Source organism: Lissotriton helveticus, chromosome 10, assembly GCF_964261635.1.
Source record: "Lissotriton helveticus chromosome 10, aLisHel1.1, whole genome shotgun sequence".
Classification (NCBI taxonomy): Eukaryota; Metazoa; Chordata; class Amphibia; order Caudata; family Salamandridae; genus Lissotriton; species Lissotriton helveticus.
Genome location: NC_136071.1, coordinates 1,145,777,634 through 1,145,804,044, shown reverse-complemented (window position 1 = coordinate 1,145,804,044; position 26,411 = coordinate 1,145,777,634). Strand labels below are relative to the sequence as shown.

Genomic DNA, 26,411 nt, shown 5'->3' with positions numbered 1-26,411 from the left:
GGAGAAAGGGTGGTCATTGAGGAATCTTCTTTATCAACAAAAAATTGCTTCAGCCTAATTCTTCTAAAGAACTTAAGGAGATTAGTTTGTAGTTCCAGGAAATCTGTACGTTCAGTGGGTACAAATGTTAGACCTCTGGAAAGCAGGGACGTTTCTTCTTGATTGAGACAGTAATCTGATAAATTGAAAATAGGTATGGAGAGATCGCCAGTAACTTGTGGATCAATGCTATTTACTGTGGGGGCCCCCATTGGTAATAGCGATTGCGTGTTTGTCGATCCCCTGCAAAGGTAGGTTGATACTGTCGATTTCTTGTGGCGCGGTTTTGAGGTGGAGGTTGGCCGCGTCCCCGGCCTCTGGCTAAAAAACCGCTTGATAGTAGTGGCTGGGGTCTGTTGTTACTTCCAGATGTACTTGGGCCCTGGCCCGGATCGGTTTCTTCTCCAGAGGTATTGGAGGAGTCAGAGAAAGTGATTCTTTGATTGTTTCTGAATCGTCCCCAGTTACGTGTTCTGGCAGGGGTGAAAGGAGTATTGTAGTACTCGTCTTTTAAGTAAGGATATGTTTGTTCCACCTTGTAATATTTAATATCCTTTTCAATTTTGTTCACCTTCTTGTTGTATTCAAATGTATTGAATGTGGCAATAGTGGAGGCAATCTTCTCAAGTAAGGTCTTAGCATCTGTTAATGAAGAATCAGCTAGGATTAGTTTTTCCAATTCCGCTATTTCTTCAAGTTCAAGGCGGCTATGTTCGATAGCAGTGTCTATGCCAAGGACCATCCAATGCCTAGAGCAGGTGGTCGCTAGATGGCTGAACCATCTTAGGACGCAACAGTAGCCCACTTCTCCTCTGTGTTTCTTTATCCCACCATCGATCTCTTGTATACCCCATCCTCCCATCCAGTGGAAGAGTCATCGGGGACCTCTGCTGGCAACCCTGCTTCTGAATATAAAGTGGAGCAGGAGACTGTTGCATTATCGAATGCAGGCCAGTTAGGGAAGTCCAGCTCAGATTGAGAAAATTGGATGTGGTCTATGAGAGATTGGGATTTATTTTTTATGCATAATATTGTTGTTTTACATTAACCTTTTTGTATTTCCACCCCGCATTTTGAATCCCAAGACTGTGCCTTATGTTTAAAATGTTCTTTTAGATCAGTTTTAATTATTTTATTTTTTTAGCCAATTCACACCTTTCATCCCTTGTTCATCGTGTATTTCCTCTTTGTCGTTTGTGCGCTGTCACCAATCCCATTATCTCCTTTGAGATATCAATCCTTATTTGAGACTAAGCTCAAATCACATCTCCAATTCACACATCCCTGTTGTGAGTGTGTATAGTGAGTACATGGGCATGTCATTCATATACATTGGTACAACACGTGCATTTTCACTATTCAGAAATGTTTATTTTGACTTTGAGTGCTATGGTTAGTAATAACTAATGTGGCAGAAGAAGAGTTGCCCGAGTCCAAAAACCAGACAAAACAAATAGTTTTAACATGCAAACGTACAAGTATGTCTTTTAGCATCCCATTGTTATTAACCTTTACAAGTACCCTCTAACAACAAGAATCATAATAACACTAAAATGTCAATAACCTGACGAAAGTAAGAAGTTAAGTATTCAGTATAAAATAAAACCTGTTTTAGCAAATACACATGATGAATGGCATACCAACAAAGGAATAGGATAAAACGGAATTTGGTAAAGGAATGAATAATGCAATGGAAACAAACACTCCGAAACTTTACACACTTGTATGTAAATTGTGAATAATTAAATACAATAAACCATAACAATGCACCAAACAATAACTATACTTCTTCTTCACCCTACAGCGTAACTGCAAGTAAAGACGATCCATAAACGACAAAGAAGAGTCAAGCCTAACTGATCTTGGAAAGCTGTTGCAGGCTACCGGCACATATACTACTGCTAAAATGGGAGACCAGAGAGGGGACCAACCCACACCAGAATACAGTAAGTATAAATGGTGAACAGGTAAATGTATACATAGCAAACCAGTCAAATGATGTTAAAAAAAAAAAAGACCACCTTTTTTCTAGGTCATTGTTGTATACAAAACACAATAACAAAATTGTAAGTTAAAAAAAGTTCTGTAAACACAAGCATTCCAGAGACAGTATACTTACATAGAGACCCTTTCACAACAGATGAGCAACAGAACAGACTCCCCAATCAAGACTCCCTATCAGGGGACACTAGACTGCCTGTTCAACTCCAGACTAGTACATAAGGTCCAGAACAAAACTCTTGCAGAGCACCCCGTTCCCCTAAAACCGTATCAGTAGCCCTCAAAGAATAACACCCTTCCACCACATTTCCAAAAGAAAATAGAACCTCAAAGGTACCCAAGATTCGAAATAGGAAATCTGTCCGTTAACAACCCCAGTAGAAACCAAATGTGTGTAGCTGAAGGAAGCGAAATGTCACAAACTTGGAGTACTGAAATAGAACGTGTTGCTCCAGAAAGTGTAAAATCCAGGCATAACGGTCTCGACTTGTAAACATCTGTCCTTTTGTATGGGACCATATCTGAAAGAAACACGTTAGTTATAGATGCCTTACCTTAGAATTACCCCCAGGCGTCATACTGGATCCAGACAGTTTTTCGTCAGCAGTATCTCTGTGCGTCGGAAGGTGGTGTCGGTCGGCTCCGCGTCCGTTGTTGGCATCGTGTCACCGGAAGACGTAGCGGTAGCTACTTAGACGCCGCAGTCACGTGCTGACGTCAGTTTTCTTTTTCAGTGCCAGCCTGCGCAGATCCGGGAAGAGCAGTACCCGAGTCATTTTTTTACTAGCCTTTTCTCTACTTTTCTCGACTTCTTTTTTGAGTCTTCGACTTATAAGGGGCACGAGGGATGCCCGGCTTCAAACCCTGTGGTTCCTATCATCGAATGATGTCGGTGACAGATCCGCACCGCTTGTGTCTTTTTTGCCTGGAGCGCAACCACGACTCCAAGTCGTGCTCCGACTGCCTGTCGATGGCGCCGAAGGCTTTGCACGAGCTGTCCCTAAAGCTGCTTGAGCACAGGCAGTCGGCTCCGCGCCGGTCAAGGTTCCGGTCGCAAAGGAGGTCGAGGGACCGGTCGTGGAGCCACCATCATTCCTGTTTCAAGTCTTCGAAGTCTTCGCACTCAGGGTCAGGTAAGTCGAAGCATAAGAAGAAGTCGAATAAGCATCGTCGCTCTTCGACTTCTCCTCGTCAGTTGGCTGACCCGACTGGGGACACAGGTGGTGCCCCGCCCGCGGCTCCGCGCACGGAGCCCGAAGAGTCGACTCTGCGTTTCCCTCCCTTTCAGGGACCCGGAGCAACTCCCCTCCAGCTTTGTAAGTTCTACGAAGCGATGCATGGCGTCTTTGGGTGACCCAAACCCATCAGCTCGCTTTGGGCCCCGCTGACTCGGTTGGGGGGCCTAGGTCTTCCCTGCCGGTTGAACTCATTACGCGTCCACTGGCGCCGCTTCTTCCAGCACCACTACCGCGTTTGACGCCGGTCCGCCTGGAAGGGCTGCCCCGCAATTCCCGCCCAGAGCCACAGGGAAGTCCGGGCTCCACATCATCCTTCTGGAGCACCGGGCGATTCGTCTTGCACTGAAGGCATTCCTTCCCTCGGTCCGGGGAAGAGTAGTGCAGGTGTTCACGGACAACACCATCGTCATGTGGTACTGCACAAAACAGTGCGGGGTGGGGTCGTGGATCCTATGTTAGGAGGCCCTCCGCCTTTGGACACGGCTGGAACATCAGGGCATATCCCTGGTGGTTCAACACCTGGCAGGTTCTCTGAACGCCAGGGCGGACAAACTCAGCTGCAGGTGCATGATGGATAACGAATGGCGTCTTCACTCGGAGGTGGTGCAAGGTCTCGTTCAACAGTGGGGAGAACCTTGGTTTGATCTATTCACCACCGAAGAGAACGCGCAATGTCAGCAGTTCTGCGCATTGGAATTGCCAAGGCGGCACTCGCTAGGCGACGCTTTTTGTCGGGAGTGGAGTTGCGGTCTGTTGTACTCCTTTCCCCCTATACCACTTCTGCTCTGAGTGCTGAAGAAGATCAGGTGCGCCCGGGCCCAAGTCATTCTTGTGGCTCCGGATTGGGCACGAAGAGTCTGGTATCCTGAGCTGCTCGACATGGCCATCGATCCTCCGATCCGACTGCCTCTTCGGGAGGATCTTCTGTCGCAGCAGCAGCAGGGGACGGTCCTCCACCTGAACCTGTTCAGCCTCCATTGAGCGGCGACAGATGACGTCATTTGACCTACCTTCCGAAGTTTGCGATGTAATCTTGTCAGCCAGGCGTCCCTCCACTAAGACGGTATACGCCTGTCGGTGGAACAAATTTGTGGCATGGTGCACAGCAAAGGCTGTGGATCCTCTCTCTGACCCTCTTTCTGAGGTTCTCTTGTTCCTTCTTTCTTTGGCCCATCAGGGCTCTGCTCTGGGCACTATCAAGGACTATCTCTCTGCCATTTCTGCCTTCCTTCGGCTTCCAGATCAGCCCTCTCTTTTCAAGTCCCAGGTTGTTAATCGATTTTTGAAAGGCATAACTCATCTCTTTCCTCCTATTCCTTTCCTTATGCCTCAGTGGGATTTGAATCTAGTCTTAACTTATTTGATGTGCGCTCCCTTTGAGCCACTTCACAACTGTCCTTTGAGGCTTTTAACTATCAAAACTGCTTTCCTGGTGGCAATCACTTCTACACGGCGAGTGAGTGAGCTCCAGGCTCTTTCTTCAAAGCCTCCTTTTCTCTCTGTGCATCCGGACAAAATTGTCCTCAGAACCCGTCCATCCTTTTTGCCAAAGGTTGTCACTGCCTTTCACATTGTGAAGACCATCACTTTGCCCACCTTCTTTCTGCCTCCGCATCCTTCCAAAGAGGAAGAGAGGCTCCACCGTCTCGACCCAAAATGAGCACTGTCTTTTTATCTGGACAGTACAAAACAGTTCAGGGTGGATGACCAGCTCTTTGTTGGCTAGTTTGGTGCCAAAAAAATCAGGCCGTACACAAACGGACTATCTCTCGGTGGGTCGTTTTGTGTATTAAGGCCTGTTATTCTCTGGCGAAAAAGGAGCCTCCAGTGGGGTTGCGCGCCCATTCCACCAGGGCGACGGCAGCCGCTACTGCTTTAGGGCGAGGAGTTCCTCTGAACAATATCTGTCAGGCAGCTAAGTGGGCTTCGTCGCACACCTTTACGAAACACTACTGCCTGGACAGTCAAGTCCGGAGAGACAGCTTATTTGGTGGTTCTGTTCTCCAGGACTTTCTGGTGTAATATTGGTTTACAGACCCACCACCGGGGTTGGTATTGCTGGGGTATCTATCCTGAGGTAAGGAATCTATAACTAACGTGTTTCTTTCGGATGAACAAGTTACTTACCATCGGTAACTGGGGAACATCCTTTACCACGAAACTTTTACAACGTGGTACCATTACCACACAACTTTTATAACGCAATTCTTTACAACGAATTGCGCTGGGGGGGCTCTAGGATAGGGAATAGTTTAATTTACTATCCAACACCTTCCCTACTATCCACGGGGACTGGAGTTGGAATAGTAAATTAAACTATTCACTATCCAGCGCCCCCCAACGCAAGTGGTTGTAACGACTTGCGTTGTAAAACCTGCGTCGTAACGGTATGCATGGTAATACCACGCGTTGTACCGTCATACATCCTCGGTAACGATATACCTGTAAGAAACATTAGTTAGTTATAGAGTCCTTACCGCCCCACCCATCCTCCCCGTTCTGCGAACTGATTTTTAGGGTTAAGGCTATCCTTTCAGGGCCCTAGTTTGGTGCACCAGTGGTCAGTGTCTTGCATGGCTCTACGTTTCTGGCACGAAAAGTCGTGTACAGAACTAACGTCAGCGCACGAGGGCAGCGTCTAAGTAGCTACTGCGACGTCATCCCGGCAAAACTATGCCAACGACGGACGCAGAGCCGACCAACGCCACCTTCTGACGCGAAGAGGTACTGCTGACAAAAAACTTTCCAGGTCCATTATGACGCCTGGGGGTAATTCTAAGGTAAGGAATCTATAACTAGCAAATATTTCTTACAGATATATCGTTATCGAAGGTAAGTAACTTGTTCTTCACTCTCTCCTAAATATCTTATATCAAAACAGCTGCAGAAATCGAATGCAACACAATTCAAAGGGTCCTCAGAAGTGGGAAATCCTGTAGCTTCTGCCCAGGTCCCATTTTCCTGGAACCGGTTCTAAGGTAAGGAATCTATAACTAGCAAATATTTCTTACAGATATATCGTTATCGAAGGTAAGTAACTTGTTCTTCACTCTCTCCTAAATATCTTATATCAAAACAGCTGCAGAAATCGAATGCAACACAATTCAAAGGGTCCTCAGAAGTGGGAAATCCTGTAGCTTCTGCCCAGGTCCCATTTTCCTGGAACCGGAACAACAGGTTATAATTTTAGAAATATGAATAGTGTGGTATTGGCTCGTGAGTGTTGGCGTGAGCATGTGAAGGTCCCGTGAGGTATGCAGAATGTGTGGGGCATGTAGACTGTTTATGGTTGAAAGTGTGGTCGGGTGGATGAGTCGAGAGAGAGTTTCCTGGTGGGAGCGAAGGAAGCTGTCTCCGGTGTCGCTGCTATCTTCATGCTATAATAAAGAATTTGTGGGACCATCAACTTGCTTTGGACTTCTTTCTTTTGCTACAAATAGCTATGTTATTTAGGAAATAACGTGTGCACATTTGAAGTTAACATTTATGTCCGGGAATGGCTGTGCTTGGTATCTCATTTCCTTGAGCATTCTGTACTACGTACTACTTGTTATTGATCAAACATTCCATAGTATGTACTGTTAGTCGAAGGAAATAAATGCCAATTCTTTCTGCATACTTATAGAGGTTTTGCCTGGAATTGCATGTATTGTAAAGTTTTGCCTCGTTAAAGCCATGGGCAAGAGGTCTCAGTTTTGATATGAACTTTGACAAAGTTCCGAAAAAAGGCCCTAACAGTCTTGCGCAGAAAGGAAGATTGTTTTCTATAACAAATTAACCATGTCTTGGTTCCTACCTGGTTGATTGACCTACGTTGCAAGGATTTCCTCAGAGAAAGGTATCTGGTGGATCCATAAACTGTAACCAGAGAACAATATAGTTAAGATATAATACATGTATACATTCTGAACCAGGCTACCTCAAAACAAACATTTTTAAAAGAACCTGTTGCACTTATGGCCCAATAATAACATTGAGAGCTTCTGGTGGCAAAATAACAAAATTCATGAGGCCAAAAGTCCTTTTAACCCCTTCAGCGCTGACGACAAAGCCAGCTCGTCATGGGCGTTACCTGCGCTACGCCGATGACGAGCTGGCTTTGTCCCAAACCGCGCATTTTTCAAATTCCAGCGCACAGCGAGAAAACGCGGTAGCGCGGTAGAGGTTAAAGACAAAGTCCTTTGAAAATGCCACCAGAATACCAAAGCGTTTTTTATTGGACCATAGTACACATTTTGCCTTTTAGTATTTTTATAGTACATTTTTATATTATTGAGATTTCCCTAAGAAAGATGCTTATTATCAATCATTAGGTTTTCTTTACAATAATTGGGTAAATACAGAACTGAACAGTCTGGTTGTCTGCACTGATAAGCAAAGAACATGTTCAAAGGGTGGGTTCTTGGTGACGTATGCTTTTCTGTGTGATGAAGACAATTCTTTCTTTAGCAGGAAATAGTGTAAAGTTATCATCTGGACTGTACAGTTTTCAATAAACCCTGATTGCATTTGGAAGGCCCAGGTTTTGAAGCTCAGCACTGTGGTCTGTGGCTGTCATTTGAATACTCTGTTACACTTAAAGACTAATTAGTTGGTGTCAAAGACTAGGCTGCCCATTGGATGAAATCCATAATGTTTGGAAATTATGTCAGATCCGTGAATTATGAAAAAGAAATCATGGGTTTGACCTCATCCCTACTTGTCCTTCTCCCTGTCTTTACTCCACGAGGGAGATTCCATCTCCGGAGACCGGAAAGCTTAAAAAAAATGCTGTCAGTGCAAGCCCCGCCCACCCTGACCTGGTGCCAATAGAAGGCTGGCATTCCTAGCACCCTTCAATCATTAAGAGGCACTTCTTGAAGACCAAGATATTATGGAAGGGATGGGCGTAGTGACTGAGACAAGTAGTCATTACTTAGTGCGGTATAACAAAGATAGGAAGCGTTCAGCAGAAATTTAACTGGAGTAAACAACTGCAACATGCAACATTTTAATGCATGATTTGTGACCGAAAAGACATGAAATATCACAGTCATTATGATAACAAAAAAAGATTTACTTCGGGTTTTAACCAAATTCAAAACCCCTCAACTGAAACTTTAATTATCAGACAATATCCCTTGCAAACGATGATTAACAAATGTGTGATGAGAGATGAAGTCCCAGCTCTACATATCTCTTTCAGAGAAACACCGCCAGTCTCTTTCCAAAGAGGCAACCATGCCTCTTGTTGAACAAATGTGAATCCCTTCAGGCAGAAGAACATCTTGCAGTGACTAAACAAATGTAATCGAAGATTATAATCCTTCTACTTTTAGTCTTTGGTGAAGCTTTCTGACCTTGACGGGGCAACCCAACAGTGATGAACAAATGATCTAATTTTTCTAAAGGAGTTGGATGTGCCCACATAGATTAACAACATTATTTTTATATACAAGTGAAGCAATTTTACCTCATCAGAACAAGGAAAGAAAGCTGGCATCACCACTTCTGGAGACCTATAGAAAGCAGAAAGCCATCGGGCCCCTTACTGAATGTACACCATGCATTTTCTGTAAGTTCCAGCCTCCTGCATGACCCATCGCACTCCTATTGCAAATTGAGGCCCAAAAAATCCGGTGGGGCTTACAAAGGGCGATAAGTAACTGAAGTTCTCCCAGTGAATGAAAATCCCCCATCATGCTCTCATGTGCCTTGATACATCTCACTACACACAGTACATCCTGTAAGGAAAAATATGACACTATCTTGGAGTTACATTTTGTTCTTATGGAAATATGAAAGGTAACCCCATCAAGGGTAAAAACTGTTACGGCCAGAGCTCTGACGTCTGAAACGCATCTGCAGTAAGCTAAGCGTAGAAACATTGCGAGTTTCCCTGTCAGCTCTTTTCTGGAGAGTTCCACCATGAGAGAAGTTTCAACACCTTGTTCCTGTTCCAAATGGAGGAGTAATTTGGTTTTAGCCGTAGACAAAGGCCCCTCAACAGTTTAACAACTAGGAGATCATCACCCCACTGGATGCCACTTGATGGGAATGCGTCCTGCAGAAATGGACGACCCAAATTTGTTCACAGACATGTAAGCAGGCCTTCAGAGGCTATACCAGCCAAAAAAATCAGAATGTAGACACCGTCTCCCCCCAAAGGAATCCAAGTCCCTCTGCAGGCAAAAACCCTTCCATTTTTACCAGGCCGATCTGTACAGTTTGATGGTTCCTTAGGCTCACACATGGGAGAGCAGAGCCTCCCCTCATAACAAAAGCCCTGGGACCTTCCATCATTCCCTCTAATCTGCCATTTCATTGGAGGCTCCTCCATTGGGGTATGGCGGCGGCGTCGCCCACTGCTTTCTCGCAGTGTGAGAAGCAGAAACATGAAATGGTAAAACTACCATTTCATGTTTCTGCTTTTCGCTCGGTGAGAAAGCAGAAATGCCTGCAGTGTCTGGTTAGGGGCGGGCAGGTGAGCCTCCTTGCTCGAGTGCAGGGAAGGCGTGGCTAGCCCACTGTCTTGGGTGCTGACTGTTTGTTCGGCCCCAGGGCAGACCAAACCAGTCATGCGCAGTTGCGCACTCTCTCTTTTTCTCTATGTAGGCTGCATGCAGACTACATGGAGAAAATGGCTCCCTGGCCTACAGGCGCCCGGCTGGGAAACGTCCTCTGCGCCGCACCAAGGGGAGTGGGAGGGAGGCTGCCTAGTAAACGCAGGCCCGGCCAGGAGCAGCAGAAGCTGAGTCTGTGGCCCGTGACCCGGAGGAAGCAGTGGGAGGAAGGTACTTTTAAAAATTAAATTTAGATTACCGTCCCACTCCCCACCTCCCTTGCCCCCCGCGTGCAACGAACCCCATTCCCCCCCTAAAAGAGCCCCCCCGAAACAACCTCTCCCCCCCCCCCCCTCTTGCCGGCCGCGACTGAAAATACTATCAAATGATTTTTACTCCTGTCTTCATACTTAGTACTACTTCAAGTTGAGAAGAAAATGTGATCATTACTAGATTTTAGTGTTTTAAATTTCTTCCATCTGTATACTGGTGCGACATCTGATAAAAAAAATGGATAAAACAACGGGTGAGTACGTGAATTGTACCTAAATCACACGACGAGAGGAAAGCGCTCATTCGGGTGCCCGATTTATAACAGTATGTTAAATTGAAGCTATTATATGGATAGTAAATGCTGGTAAAACAGCATTTGTTCCAAAAGATTTTACTGTCTATCTACTTAGCACAAATCACCAAATGAAACTCAGTCTCGTCTAGAAGTATGCCTTCACCAACCTTTTTTAGTTTCCGCTTCCATTCACATCATCTTGAATCGGTGTCCAGGTTGCTCTTAGTTTGTGAAAGTGACCAGATGAAGGTGCTCTGACCATTGATGAAGGCTTTGACTGCATCACCTGATAGTGCCTGCATCAAACACACAGTTTTGCACAATGAAGTCCAAGCACTATAGCGAATTTTCGGGACGGCACAGTAATACATTTCATCCTTTGATGGAACTGCCCTTACTTTAAAATCTTCATTTGAATCGTGTACATACATGTTTAAGCTTCATCTTGACAAATATTACCCATTCTTTGTCACCTATGGTACTCAATAATCCTACTTACCTCAGTGTCTATTCCCAGTATGATTTTCTTTGCCTAATGGTCAAGTGCACCCTACCTACATGTGATAATTAAAATGCGTGTAAAAGTTTTGTTTTTTTACAATTTACTGTACCATGACGTGCTCTGTCACTGTTTTGACTATTTTCATCACCTTTTTATAGTCAGTCACAGATGTGATTGCAGATCATGCAACGTCTATCTTGAAGTTATAAATATAAAATATTTCAACTGACGAACAAAGACATCCTCAAAGGCATGAAGACGAACATTTGCACGCACCATAAACTCCCTGGAGTATGTGTACTTCACTAGAGCTGGAAAGGCGCAACCACTATGCAGCCTGTGGGTTGATGCACCTTACTCAAAAGAGTACGGGTGAAGCAGGGATGAAAATAGTCAATCTCACTGGTGCTCGACTTGAGTAGGGGGTGTTCAGCAGCACGGGGGCATCAAAGTGGAGTAGTAAACAAAACAGCATTGTCACTCTAGTGATAAAGCGCACAACGGCTCAGTGTGGGTGCCTTGGTGCACTTTTACACATTGTTTTCATGACCAGCAGCGTAGAGGCAGGACGAGGGGGGAGGGAACAGTATAATGACACTATGGTGGCGATAAACACCGCAAATCCCATGTTGAGTAAACAAAATAGTAACGATTCATGAAAGTAGCACATTTACACACTAGGGTAGCGGCTTTCAACACAGTGATAAGGAGCAGGTATACTAAGGACCGTAACACCAAGTTGAGCGACTGTCTTCATTGTAACATTTAGGGAAGCCAACAAATTGGCTAACGCCATCATTGTGGCTGAACAGCTCAGGGATATCACGTGGGGTGACCACAGAGGGACATGTTGGCTGGCCATTCAATACTTTAACACCAATAGTAAGTGTTCATCTTCACCATATCAATGTTAAGCTGCTTTGCAATACAGTAGCAATGTGTGGAAAACAAACACCGTAGAACGCTTCGAGAAGTGGCCAATACTGCATCAATACATGACTAAAAGTATAGGGTCCCTGTCGGTAAGTGAGTGGCATACAACACATGATCACTGTAGGAAAGTGACCAAGGGCACAGTGATTATGGCGGGAGAGAATAGCAATGCAGTACCACCAGGTTGGCGTTACCAAGTGCACAGTAACAACTTTGAGGCATTGACTGGTAGCACAATAGCAGTTGCTCCTTGAAAATAGTACATTCATCAGCAGTTCTTGGGAAAGTCCACTGTGCCGAAACTGCATGGAAGAGCAGGGTGACTACTGGCACAGTCTGGTCTCTGACAGTACATGTGGACCATGGTAGTATGAACAGATAGCACAGCAACACCATAGGGGCTGGTATAAAACAGCACAGTAATTCCACGATGAGTGACTTAAATCGTAGTAAAGCTGTAGGCGAGGTGACCAATAGCTCACAACAATAAAAGCGATGACTTAAAACGCCATAACTCTGGATGGGTGACAAACAGCACACAATCTTCTAAAGGGTAATTAAAATAGCATATTGTAAACATGGAAATGGCCATCAGCACATCATACCAGGGGTTCTAAATTACTGGCTTCATAACTCCATAGTCCTGATGATGGCCATGATAGCTCTGACAGGATGACCAACACCACAATGGTGGTTTGTCAGTGACTACCTTTTCACAGGACTCCTTGTGTTGAGAAACAGCACAGTAACACAGCGAAATTGAACCAAAAGCCGCCATGAAGCCTTGTTGGGTGGAATAGCAGCTGATAATTTACCCCCACCATGGTATGGATTCCTAACTAGTAAGAAACAGTATGGGGTAACATTGACAAGACTCCCAGAATAAGATCAGGCTTACACAACCACATACATCATTCAGGAGGTTGCCACTGCTGACCTAAGGGGTTATGATGGCAGAGGCAGCAAATGCAAACCAGACTGTACGAGCCCTATTCTCGTTCTGTTGTGTCACATCTTACCCTGTCCCCTACTGTCTCAGCAGCAAGTAAGATGTTATTGAGCGGTTTAGGGTGGGGTAAGCTGTCAACACGGCGATCTCTTCAGAGGTCAAAAGTTGCATAAGCTCATCCACCCAAGGCAGGTTGGCAAATGGGTGTCATGCACTCGACGCTCATCAAGTTCCAGCATGGAAGTGTCTAGGCATGATGGCAGAGCAGTCTCTTTGAGGTGGATCATAGTGATCAGGTACATATTGTGGGCGAACAGCACTAGGCTATAGCCGAATATCTGGCTCAGGGTCAGCCCTAGTTCCGTCGCTCAGTTGTGAGCTGAAGGAGAGCCCACCCGGCATTCCAGACATGACACGTATCCTTCTCTATTGCCCTTTTTGAAATGCCAAAATTATAAAGTGATTGACACAACTGAGGACATACACTGGCAAAGCTAATACGTCTGGCCTTCGCAAGCAGCCCAGATGTGCAATGGTTATTTTTCTACGTTTTATTTATTACAAGCAAATGGCATCTAATTGGGCACCACATGCACAGGCAAAATAAACAGCTGGTATTTAAAGTTAATATAAACCAAATAAAATACTTTAAGCCAGTTTCGTCACATAAGAGAAATGAACTGTTTTTAGGAGAATTTAAATAATGTGCAGAGCCTTTGTGCAGTCAGTCAAAGTGAGGGGAGCTAATTGGTAAAGTGGGTTAACCTAGGCAGTATGTTGTGGTGGGTGGGAGCAAAACGTAAACCACAATTTAACACACTAATAGTCAAAGTCCACAGACCAAAGCCCCTCTACTCATGTTTATTTTGTATAATTAAAAAAAAAAAATTATAGTCTGGTGTGATAGATATCGCTTATTTTCTGTACCGGCCCTAAAAATGTGTGGAGTGTTTTTCTGCTCATAAGCAGAATCCTGTGAAAGGAACGCTTATGTTGTAACATCACTGTGATGTCACGAGGCGCAAGGCTCATGCAGGGGGGAGGCATTGTGTGGTCTTTGTGCATGGTTGAAAGGGTTGGCAGTGCATGCACCCCCCTTTCTGTGCTGTAAATCACTGAGGCCTGTGTCAATGTGTGCATGATTATATTCTTGTTTTAGGCACAAACCTTACCTTACACCCAATAGTATATTGGTTTCTTTTTGCGCTCCTAGGATGTCAGCAGAACAAGCAATAGACAGTTTTGCCAGTCACTGTCTTTGCTAGAACCCATTCACAATCGCTTTATTAACCATCCAGCTTTCTCTAATTTGCTTGAAAATGCACCATTCTCCTATTCTTTTTTCAAAATTTTCTCGGAGGGGAAACCCCCACAAACCTCCCGTAGATGGTTCAGGGTCGCACGCTACGCTTGCTCGCTACAGTGCTGTAGACAATTGTTTTACGCCTCACCACTTTTAAATGTCACCAGCCACCACAGTCCGCCGTGCCATATGATGTAACATACCCTCAAGAATCATTCTGTGAGAGTTCCAGGATGGATCCTGAATGGAAAATCTCAACGTTCCATCAAAACTAGATGCCAGACTTGAGATTTACAAAGCGGAGTCACCTCCACGAGCTCCGCCTGTTGCCTCCTCACCTGGGCGGAGAGACCTGGAGAAAGGAGGTACCACATATCCTATTTCCATTCTCCAGTCTTGGAGGAAGTCATCCGTTCCCAGCCGGTTCTGTCTCCAGCTTAAATATCTGTCCAATTGATGATCTAGATGTGAGGCAAACAGATCTGTGGTGAACGAGCCCCACTGAGTCTGAAATTTAGTTGAAGATTCTCTGATCCAGCTTCATTAGACTGGAGTGTTTTGAGTGCCAATCCACTACATGGTTGGATGTCCCCGGCAGATACTCCGCAGACACAGATTCTCTAGAGCGTAATCCCAGAAATATCTGGCCAGGTCAAAAATGATCCCAGATACTGGGCCAAAAACCTTACAGCAAGCAGTTCCATGCAATGCATGTGCAAGTATTGTTCCGGAACAACCCAGTTCCATCCTTTGGAGAACTCTCCACATCTGGCCCCCTATTCACTTCTGGCATCTGATTCCATGACCCAATCTCGTTGGGAATAGAATTTTGATCTCCCGTTCTAGGATTCCATGTGGGAAAGCCACCAGTCTGTCTGTTTGCTTTGGCGTCCTATGAAAGAGAGACCACCACTGAGTACGTGAGTCCCTTCTGAAGATGAAATGCCTTGAGGTGTTGCAGAACCCTGTAATGAAGCAGACCCGGGAAGATGGCCTGAATGGACGACAAAAAGAGGGCGACCACTCATGCTATCTGGCATAAGAATGTTCTCGGGTTGTTGAGTGTCTTGTATAGGTTATGCTTGATCTTGGTCATTCTCCTAGACAGCAGATTTAAAGTCGCCTGTATGGAATCGATAATGAACTTCAGAAACGTTTTACTGCGGGTTGGAGACCGGACTGATTTATTTTCGTAGATAATGAACCCCAGGTTCTGAAGGAGGTCTATCATTATCTGAAGTTGCTTGACAATATCCTGGGACATTGTTCCATTAGATGAATGTCGTCCAGTTACACTATCATGCGAATGCCCCTGGACCTAGGATGTTCCATCACCAGCTTTAGAACCTTGGTAATACACCAAAGCGCTCATGAAACCCCCAACAGAAGGGTTGGGAATTGAAATGTTTGAAGACCCTATTGGATTTGTAGGAATCTAGAATCTGTGATGTGTGGGGTAGATGGCGACCGTAAGGTAGGAATACTTTAGATCTAAGCGGACCAGCTAGTCATTAGACCTCATTATGTCCATTAGGAGGTGAATCCCTTCCATTTTGAAGTGTCAGAGCACCTGCTGGAGATTTATGACCGAGCCTGTTCCCCTTCCTCTCTTCCACCAGAAAAAATTGCATTTGAAACTACTGAGTTGAGCTACTGTGGAGCCACAGCTCCTTTGGACAACAGACACACTATTTGTTTCCTCTAGGTAGGTGTTTTGGTCTGACATTACAGTAGGGCAGGGATAAAAGGTCTGATTTGGGGATCCATAGAACTGGATGTGAAAATCATGCACCATCAGCAAGACCCAGGAATCTAAGGTGTTTGCTTTCCAAATGGAGAGAAAACTTGCCAGCCAGCTCTCTACTTTAACTGGAAGAAGGGTGAACACTCACTGTTGTGGCTTCCTTGGTTGCTGTTATCCCTGAAGGGGCCTCTGCATCCCCAGTGGCACATGTAGGCTCTGAAGGGGAAGAAGCCCTTTAAATCTTGCTTGGTCCTGCCATTAGCCACATCTGGATCCTTGACTTCTGGAATGGGCCTGGTTCCAGAAAGAGACAGCCGAGTGCCCCCAGATTTGACCAGCCCAAGGGAAAACCTTAGTGATGCATCTTCTTTAGAATCTTGTTCCTTATCCAAGGTGGTTGACATAAACTTGCAGAACCCTTTATTAAAGAATTTCCACGAGGCCCCCTTTATTGATTGGGACTTGCTTCAGAGGTGGCTGGATCAAAAGGGACCTGTGCCTCTCTATAGAGAGAGAGCAGTTTGCGTTGCCAAGATGGGGGCTGAGGTAATGAGGGAACCCGATTCCTTCGGCCATATCTAAGACCTTTGTGAGAGAGCCAATTATGTCTAGGAGTTTATCCTAGCAAAAAAGAGGGGTGCAGTTCCTTAAGGGGCGAACGTGGGGGGAGAAGGAGCGCACGTGGGTGGATCTGAGGAAATGACCAGAAGGACCCAGGGTGGGAGGATCCAGGTGGTCCGTTCTGAATGCCCTAACACACCAAGGAGGGTGTCATGCTTCATCACAGAGTGCTCCTCGTCAAGCCGGCGCTGCAGTGCTCGCCGGGCTCCACACACATATATACAGCGTTTAAAATCGGTCATCTATTGTATATGATACACGTGAGAATTCATTTAAAACAAACACTTAATCAGCAGTTCTGTGCAGTGAGCATTCCACTGATAACTAAATTGTGAGACACCCTGCATTTCATTAGGGTTTAGAAAAGAGTAGTGCAATGTAATGACAACGGGTAAACTCAACCTTTAGTAGAGTTAAAGATCCCCTCAGGTAAAGCAGGGGGCTGCGTGTAGTTGTGGGGAGGCAACTGATACACAAAACTACATAAAATGGTAAGTAAACAGCCCAGGTTATATGAGGGTACAAAGTATAGCCAGAGAAAGGAGTCTTAAGGTACTCACATGAACCATGCAGGTATTAGCCGGGACCTACCCTCCTCTGCCGACCTGTATGTCAAGAATGAAGTCTCGACCATGTTTATAAAGCGGTTGCTGGTGTCTTTTATTAGGCCCTGGTGTTGTTAACCCTGTGCAGGTGCTTGGGATGTGATTGCAAGCCGCTGAGCAAGTAAGGATGGCCGAGCGGGGCATATGTATACAGATGGCAGTTTTTGAAGATTGACAAACACGCTGCAAAAGGAGCGTTCGTCTGTGGTGGAAATCTTGGAAAGGGGAGTGGTCGTAAGTCCAGCACTTGCGTGCAGACACATGCAGGTACACTCGTGAATCATGAGTGTCTAAGGCGTAGAGGGACAGACTAGTGCCCAGAATGGGTCTGAGGACAAGAGTCCCGAAGGGCTTTTGCGGGCACGCTTTACCAGAGAAGACTAGTTCACATCCCATGAACATGTTTTTCAATTTATCAGCATCCAGGAAGCGCAGAGGAATCTTCAATGACGGCCATCGTAGGGGTGAGAACTTGGTGTTAGTAGGTCAATGTACTTGGACCAAAGGACAACATGGTCTAAGAGGAATGTTGGAGGTGGTAACTATGATATATAATTAAATAGCATCACGGAAGAGAGGACCAGTATCTCTTATGAGGGCCATAGTGAGAGTGATAACAGACCTGTGAGCTTGTAATGTTTGATTTCCTAGAACAGCTCTCCGACCCATGAAGCTTGCATCTGCATTCAAAATCTGTGGAGCAGATTGGAAGGCCTTTAAAGAAAGATGCAGATTCAGCCACCACATCAGGATTGATGATGTGACTCTGATGTAACAAACTATAATCGCCAGTGACTAAAAGGCTGGCAGCCAATGGCTGTGAAGATGTGGTAAAAGTGGAAGAAGATGGAACTGATCTCATGGAACTGTAAAGTAATGTCACTCTGTGGCCTTGATTCTTTTACTATTTCCTTGCTCTTGCTGTGGCCTCTGGGAGATTAAAAAAAAAGAGGACAACAGAACTTGATCAGGTGCCACTCATGGCTCTGGTACAAATCCTGTGTCCAAATTCATCTTGAATTGAGTCCCTATGCTGATTAGATGTTGAGTCGTGATTAGCCTACACTTTAGAAGATAGCGGATGTAACTATTATGGTCTAGGCAATACTTTATCATATCTGTCCTCTTCAGTGTCTTGGTTACAGATGGATCATGAGTCACTACAGTGGCCCCATCTTGGTGAATACGCTTGAAGATGAATGGAGACAAATAGCAGTGCTCAGAACTTTATATAAAGATCCTGTACACAAAAGCTGAGAAATGTTTTATGCTTCTCTACATTGGGAATAAGGAACTATGATTTTAATAAACTTTTTTTGCCTGGGCTTGGCCTGTTGAAACCATAGGATTTATCTGTAATGTCTCCATTTTGAAGGGAATGTTATTTACCCGTTTCTTTGCTTTCTCCAAAAAGTCTTTAATAGTTGCCACTGTAGATTTTGCCCTTTTATCTGCAAGTCCATCAAATGGCACAGCTGCCTTGCCTTTAGACTTGTTAGATTTAACTAAGAGGCTGTTCCTACTGAAGTTAGTTGTATGCTCGATGACTAGGTACAGACTGGGGCCTCCTTTTACGTGCTGTGGATGAGTCTCCATACATCCCACAGTGCAGGAGCCTTTTCTCAGGTGCTGTAGTGATGGTGGGCGGTGGTAAGCCAATTACGGGTTATTCTTTCCCTGCTTGGCTGCTCCCTGATCTTCTGAACTGTAATGTTGCAAGTCCTGAAGCGATCCGATTTAAAATAAGAATCGGATCTTATTATTTTATATTTGCATGATTTGTAAAGTGCATTTCTGCCAAAAAAAAGGTTTCCTAGTGCTGGCCTCCGCACTAAACCAACCGGCATTACTGAAAGCCACAGGTGACTATTAAAGAAGAGGTGGAAATATCCGTGTCTTGAGCAATTTGCGCAAAGCTGTAAGTGACTTGCAGGCTTTCAATGATTGTGGCAAAGTGTTCCACATTTTGGTCCCAGATATGCAAGTTCTCATCCACCTTGAGTGGTTCTCTTGATTCTAGGAACTACAGCCAGCCCCTGATGGCTAGAGCGGAGCGAGCCCTTAGGTGTATACCCGGACACCGAAGGTCTCCGGTAAATGGGCCCTATGTTTGAAAAACACTTATGCATAAAGTATAAGGCTTTGAATTGAACCCGACGTTCAAGTGGCAGCAAGCGAAGAGTATGTAACATACTGGCTGAGATGAATCTGGGCGGATGACGGAGGAGCAGTGCTGGCGCATTTTGTACAATCTGAGGCGGTTTAAGCAGACATTTTGCTGCATCCAAGTATAGGACATTGCCCTAGTCCAGTCTGGAGATCACCAGAGCATGGACTACCGTTCTTTGAGCAGGGACCAGAAGGCACATCAAGATTTTCCTTAACCACTTAAGGATGCCAAAACAAGGGGCAGATGCTTTGTTGATTTGGTGGCTCATAGACAACTTGCCATCGAGCCATTTGTTACCACATGAACGGTGAGGCAGTGATACCCTTAGTAGATGAATTAAAAAACCAACAGTTGATGGACAGAATGCAGAACAATGTCATACATTAACCCCAGTACAGAGATCTGGGCCTAAATCCATAGTTTTTTTGCTCACCATGCCATTCCAGTTTGAACCCAGCCATATGCAAATCAATCTTGACCCTGTGCCCCATGGGAACAGTCCAGTCCGAACTGCCAAGCCAGGTCCTCTTGGACTGGAAACAAGCATCCTAGGACCGGTTTCGGGCTTTCAGCCAGGATAGCTTGATTCCAGTGGCAAGGAGAGCACGGGACTCGCGTCCAGGGAAGGCATGGCTGGGCAGTTCAGGCAGGACTGTTCCCATGAGGCACAGGGTCAGACTTATTTGCACATGGCCATGTCTGATCTGGGGTCGTGGAGTGAGCTACAGAATGTTGATGGATTAAGCCCAGATCAGTTGACTGGGGGTGAGTGTTTGATTTGCTCAAAATCTGTCCATCATCCCCTTTGGTATCGCTTTGTTCACCCTAAGTTGGCAGGGTATGCCCAGGCGTGGGTCCCTTGCTCACTTTGCCACTGGATTCAAGATAGCCTGGCTGATGAGGGTTATAAACCCGAAACCGGTCCCAGGCTGCTTGTTTCTGGTCCAGGGAAGACACGGCTTGGTAGTTCGGGCTGGACTGTTCCCATGAGGCACAGGGTCAGACTGATTTGCATATAGCCATGTCTGAACTGGGGTGGCAGAGTGGGCTAAAGAACGGTGATGGATTAAACCCAGATCTTTTGACTGGGTGTGAGTGTTTGATTGATTCAGATGCCTCGTCCATCACCACCCCCTTTTGTACCGCATTTTGGCCGCCATAAGTGTGTCAGGGTATGCTCAGACGTGAGTCCCTTGCTCACTTTGCCACTGGATTCAAGCAAGCCGGGCTGAAGACGGCTGGAATGCCAGAAACCGGTCCTCGGAAGCTTGTTTCCGGTCCAGGGAAGACATGGCTTGGCAGTTCGGGATGGACTGTTCCCATGAGGCACAGGGTCAGACTGATTTGCATATAGCCATGTCTGAACTGGGGTGGCAGAGTGGGATAAAGAACGGTGATGGATTAAACCCAGATCTTTTGACTGGGTGTGAGTGTTTGATTGATTCAGATGCTCCGTCCATCACCACCCCCTTTTGTACCGGTGCCTCACTCTAGAGCAGCCCCGCTGAGCAGAGGGCTGCTCCGACGCGGCCGCAATGTTTACTCTGGCCCCGAGGGGCCCATGCTGTATTGTGTAGTGGGTAGTGCAGGGGCACATTGTCGGTGCCCGCCCCCAGGCCCACACCGCTGTTGGGGCCCCCATCATTATTCCTAGAGCCGGAGGGCTCCAACGAAGCCCCAACTATTTCCTGAGCCTAGATGGCTCCCAACATTTGGCGATGAGGCATTGCCCAGGCCCAGAGGCTTACTCCAGGTAGAAGGTTTGAAACTTACTTATTGAGTGACACAAGTGGTCACATCCAATAAATTGAATGAGAAGTTAGAGTAGGAGGCTGTAGAAATAATGTTTTTTAACATATGCTATGGAACATGGCGGCAGTTCAATGAAGGAGCTCTTCAAAAAAGCAGAAGAAAGCACAAGGGAAAATATATGAATCCCCTGGGCACTGTCAACCTGTGTTTTAGGGTTCATCTCTACCCATCCTTCTTCAGGAATCCTTGAGCCACTAATCTGGGAACGGTGCCAGACAAAGCCATACAATGTACCAGGTTAGATATGATGCCGAAGCCTTGGTTTCTCAGAGATCACAGATACAAGGGTACAAGGAGAGATAACTCAGTGGGTTAGAGCCCAGACCGATGAGAGTCCAAAATATCTAAAAGATTTGAAGGCTCGAAACCCACCACTTAAAACGCACAGGGAACCTCATATATGGGTTCGATGTGTGAGAGTACTTCTCTCAGAAGCTCTGATGACTGTTACAATGAGTCCTTCAAGTCTACAGTGGTCAGTGTGTAGTGGAATGAGTTACTCTCCGAAAAATCCACGGGGTGTACTGTTTCATGACCTATGTGTGTGTGTGGCTGTGTGTGTGGCTGTGTGTGTGTGTGTGGCTGTGTGTGTGGCTGTGTGTGTGTGTGGCTGTGTGTGTGGCTCTGTGTGTGTGTGTGTGGCTCTGTGTGTGTGTGTGTGTGTCTGTGTGTGTGTGTGTGTGGGTGCAAATGCAATAGGTCTCGCATTTGCGAGAGATTAAGCTATTGGCATTGTAAATGACAATGCCATTTATCTGTTTTTAAGACCAACACATAAATAAAAATGTTGTCATTTACAATGCCAATTGCTCTAACCTTTCCAAAGGCGAGACCGTTGCTTTGTAAATGCTTGTTTAAGTCAGTGCAATAAATCATTTTACCATGGGGCAGTAGTCAGAAATCAATGGAGTTTTTTGCTAGTGTGGGAATTAACACGTCAAGTGAGGATCTGATCCAGGAGTCTAAAGTGTGAGCATCGGATTATACTGTATCGCTCAATGTGGGGCAGTTGGCTTCAGGTAGAGAATTAAGGGCTGGCATATTAAGCTTAGACCAGCAGCTACCAAAAGATGTCTTTAGAATCTCTATCATTCGGGTCCTGGTTGAACAGATGGGGAGAGTTGGATTGCAAAATGATCAGCCTATATTAAAGGGAGACGGTGGTCGGTCTGTAAAATACTATGGTTGGTGAATATAGGATCCAACTTATGGCCAACAGCATAAGTAGGGAAGTTCGAAATGAGTTTAACTTTAAAAATCGCAAGGTCTTCTATAACAGACGATGCCATGCTACAATCTACTTTATCAAAATGGATGTTGATATCATCCAACATGTACAGTGTGTGTATTTTCTAACTGCTTCAGTATGATCTAAATCCTAGAATGGGGGACAAACTTCTCTAACAATGGGGCGAAGAGCAAACAGTTGAGAAGCAGAATAGGTAAGCTTACCTAAGTACCTAGAGGCAGCGTTTCCTGCCCCTGGGCCTGTTTGGATGCAGAAGGGGACAGCGGGGCTTGACTTTGGTGCACTTTATTATCAAACAAAATAATGCCAATACTGTTCTCCTTATTCTTGTTCAAATTCACAACCACATACGCTTTAAACAATATGTGTCATCACAGCTTATTTCCAGAATAAATCTTTTTTATTTTGTCTTTCAAATTTTGTTAATTGTTTTGGTTACATTTTCACCAATTTCATATTTCAAAAGAATATGTACAAAACATACAAAACATTGATCGAATTTTCTAAAACATTACCCTCTACACATTCATATTCATACTCACAATGACTTCATTCCTCAATCATACTGTCTCTCTCATACAAACACACCACAAAGTTATTTACACTTCAAATATACTATTCACAAAAAGTGCCATAGACCATATTATTTGTCAATTTTACAAAGATTGCAGAGCATTCAGATAATCTTATGGCTCAACATAACGGTCTACGCGTTTCGAACTCACAGCTAATTGTGGAGTTCTCATCAGGACCATGAGCTGTGAAGGAAAGAGGAGAACCTTTCTTTAGTATTTGATGTTCTCTAACAACATTTAAGAACTAGCTCTACCACCTCTTATATCCACTTCTTACCTTTCTTGAAAAAGGCTTGTAACTTTGCCGTATCAACCGCGACGCTGAACACTCTATGAGAGAGAATATACAATTGTGCCAGTAGTCACCTCAATGTTAAAAGCAATAAACCTCACCTATTTGTAAATTAAATGTTCACACTTATTTGATTTTTTGAGTCAGCAGTCATACATTATTCATTATCGTGACCAACCCGGCAAGAAAACAAGTGTAGGGCGGCGGGCAAAAAAGTGCATTGTTTTACGCTCTGTCAGCGTGTCGTGATATATATCAACAATGGTGAAAACTGAGGAGAGGCTTACTTTCTTTGTTGTAGGTCGGCACCATGTACAGGGTTTTTTTTGGGGTTGTCAGCCGCCTAAAAATGAAAACGCAGGTTGTCAATGCTGCGGTATGGCATTTTCGCTTGAACTGCTAACGGCTCTACAATGGACAGAAATTGACCTTATTAGGACCCCTGTTCATCCGGAAAGTAAATTCGCGTTCGGCAGTATTTTGGAATCAATCTGTGCAAGCCGGCACGGCCACGCTTATTGAACGCGATCCGCTTCCCGGTTCTCCCAGGAATCATGGGTAATGTAATTCAATGCGCTGTAGTTGGTTGTTACTGAATGCAGCCTCCATCTATTAGTATCTAATGCTGGGCTTTACTATACCAGCTTTACCAATACGATACGGCAATGCTCACCTCAGCTGAATCCAGGGGAATTTTTCAAACTGAACAGCAGTATGCTTTTAGTTACGATGTATACTCGCATTGGAGGACTGCATATTTAGATGTCCCACATTGCGCGGGCCCTGGTGTTAGCAGGGCCATGGAGGACGTGGTTGTGTCTGCTCCCCCAGAGTATCAGTGATTGAAAGCACCATCTTGGAATGTCTAATATTCGTTTATCCATATGTACAAATCTCACTTTGGATACATACTACTGGTGTGTTGGGCTTAATTTTGAAGAGTCTAGTGACAGAGTCTCTACTCTTTAATGACTATGGTTGCAATGGAAATATGCTCATTTTTAGATTACCTTGCAAAAGGAAATTTACATGTTTATTGCCGCGAAGGTGCAGTCCATGGTTGCTACTGCACAGTTCCAATAGTTTTCCAGTTCTCGCTGTATGTAAATACTTGTGTCTGTTCAATCAATCAATCAGGTCATTTATAGAGCGCACTACTCACCCGTAGGGTCTCAAGGCGCTGGGTTGGGGGGGGGGTGCCGTTACTGCTCGAACAGCCAGGTCTTGAGCTTCTTCCTGAAGGAGAGGTGGTCTTGGGTCAGGCGCAGGTCGGTTGGGAGTGAGTTCCAGGTCTTGGCGGCCAGGTAGGAGAAGGACCTTCCTCCTGTTGTCGCTCTTCGGATGCGGGGGACGGCGGCGAGGGCGTGGCTGGTTGATCTGAGGAGGCGCTTGGGAGTGTAGAAGTTGATCCGGTTGTTGAGGTAGCTCGGGCCTTGGTCGTGTAGGGCTTTGTGCGCGTGGGTGAGGAGACGGAAGGTGATTCTCTTGTTGACCGGGAGCCAATGCAGATCTCTCAGGTGTCCGGAGATGTGGCTGCATCTGGGGATGTCGAGGATGAGTCTGGCCGAGGCGTTCTGGATCCGCTGGAGTCTCTTCTGGAGCTTGGCGGTGGTTCCGGCGTAGAGGGCGTTGCCGTAGTCCAGTCGGCTGGTGACGAGGGCCTGGGTGACCGTCTTCCTCGTCTCGGTGGGGATCCACCGGAAAATCTTACGTAGCATGCGCAGGATGTTGAAGCAAGACGAGGAGACGGCGTTTACTTGTCTGGTCATGGAGAGGGAGGAGTCCAGGATGAAGCCCAGGTTGCGTGCGTGGTCCGTCGGTTTGGGTGCGGTGCCCAGGGCGGGGGGCCACCAGGAGTCGTCCCAGGCGGAGGGCGAGGAGCCCAGGATGAGGACCTCCGTCTTGTCCGAGTTCAGTTTCAGGCGGCTGGTCGTCATCCATTCGGCTACCTCTCTCATCCCTTCGTGCTGGTTGGCTCTGGCGGTGGCGGGGTCGTTGGTCAGGGAGAGGATCAGCTGGGTGTCGTCGGCGTAGGAGATTATGTTGAGGTTGTGTTGGCGTGCGATGGCCGCGAGGGGGCTCATGTAGACGTTGAAGAGGGTGGGGCTCAGTGAGGATCCTTGAGGGACGCCGCAGATGACTTTGGTGGCCTCTGACTTGTACGGTGGTAGGCGGACTCTCTGTGTTCTTCCGTCGAGGAAGGAGGTGATCCATTCCAGTGCCTTGTCCTGGATTCCGATGTTGCCGAGGCGCTGTACTAGGGTGCGGTGGCAGACAGTGTCGAAAGCCGCGGAGAGGTCCAGGAGGATGAGGGCCGCTGTTTCTCCGTTGTCCATCAGAGTTCGTATGTCATCGGTGGCAGCGATGAGGGCGGTCTCGGTGCTGTGGTTCGCTCGGAAGCCAGACTGTGAGGGGTCGAGGGATCCATTCGTCTCGAGGAAGGCGGCCAGCTGTTTGTTGACGGTCTTCTCGATGACTTTGGCCGGGAACGGGAGGAGCGAGATGGGACGGTAGTTCTTGAGGTCGGTGGGGTCTGCTGTGGGTTTCTTGAGAAGAGCGCTGAGTTCGGCGTGCTTCCAGCTCTCAGGGAAGGTGGCGGTGTCGAAGGAGGTGTTGATGATGTCCCGCAGGTGGGGTGCGATGACAGCGTCGGCCTTGTTGAAGACGTGGTGAGGGCAGGGGTCAGTCGGAGATCCGGAATGGATGGAGTTCATTGTGCGGATGGTGTCTTCGGTGCTGATCGGAGTCCAGGTGCGGAGGGTGGTGGTGGGTGGTGTTGTTGCGGTTGTGGCTTGCGTTGGTTGGTTGCTGAAGCTGTTGTGTATGGCCGCGATCTTGTTGTGGAAGTAGGACGCGAGGGAGTTGCAGAGGTCTTGCGACGGGGTGATGTCATTGTTTCCGGCGTTGGGGTTGGAGAGCTCTTTCACGATGTTGAAGAGTTCCTTGCAGTTGTGTGCGTTGTTGTCCAGCCGGTCCTTGTATGTGTTTTTCTTGGTGGCGCGGATCAGTTGGTGGTGTTTCCGGGTGGCGAGCTTGAGGGTGGTCATGTTGTCCGTCGTTGGTTCCCTTCTCCAGACTTTCTCGAGGGCTCGACAGTTCTTCTTGGAGCTCTTGAGTTCGTCGGTGAACCATGGTGTTTTTCTGCTGCAGGGTCTGCTGGGCGGGGTTCTCAGAGGGGCGAGTTCGTCCGCGCCGTTGTTGATCCACTTCGTGAGGTTGTCGGCGGCCTGGCTGGGGTTCGCTGAGCTGGCGGGGGGGTGCTGGCTCA

General features: G+C 46.3%; 1 protein-coding gene across 3 annotated transcripts in view; it reads left to right on the top strand.

Moving 5' to 3' along the window:
- CMC1 (C-X9-C motif containing 1) overlaps positions 1-26,411 on the top strand; it is a 310,123-nt gene that overhangs the window by 87,249 nt on the left and 196,463 nt on the right. For all 3 annotated transcript variants that reach the window (XM_078663953.1, XM_078663954.1, XM_078663955.1), the window contains one exon: positions 1,844-1,985. In XM_078663953.1, the coding sequence (XP_078520079.1) occupies positions 1,946-1,985 (40 nt within the window). In that variant the 5' untranslated portion in view covers positions 1,844-1,945. The remainder of the gene's footprint in view (positions 1-1,843; positions 1,986-26,411) is intronic.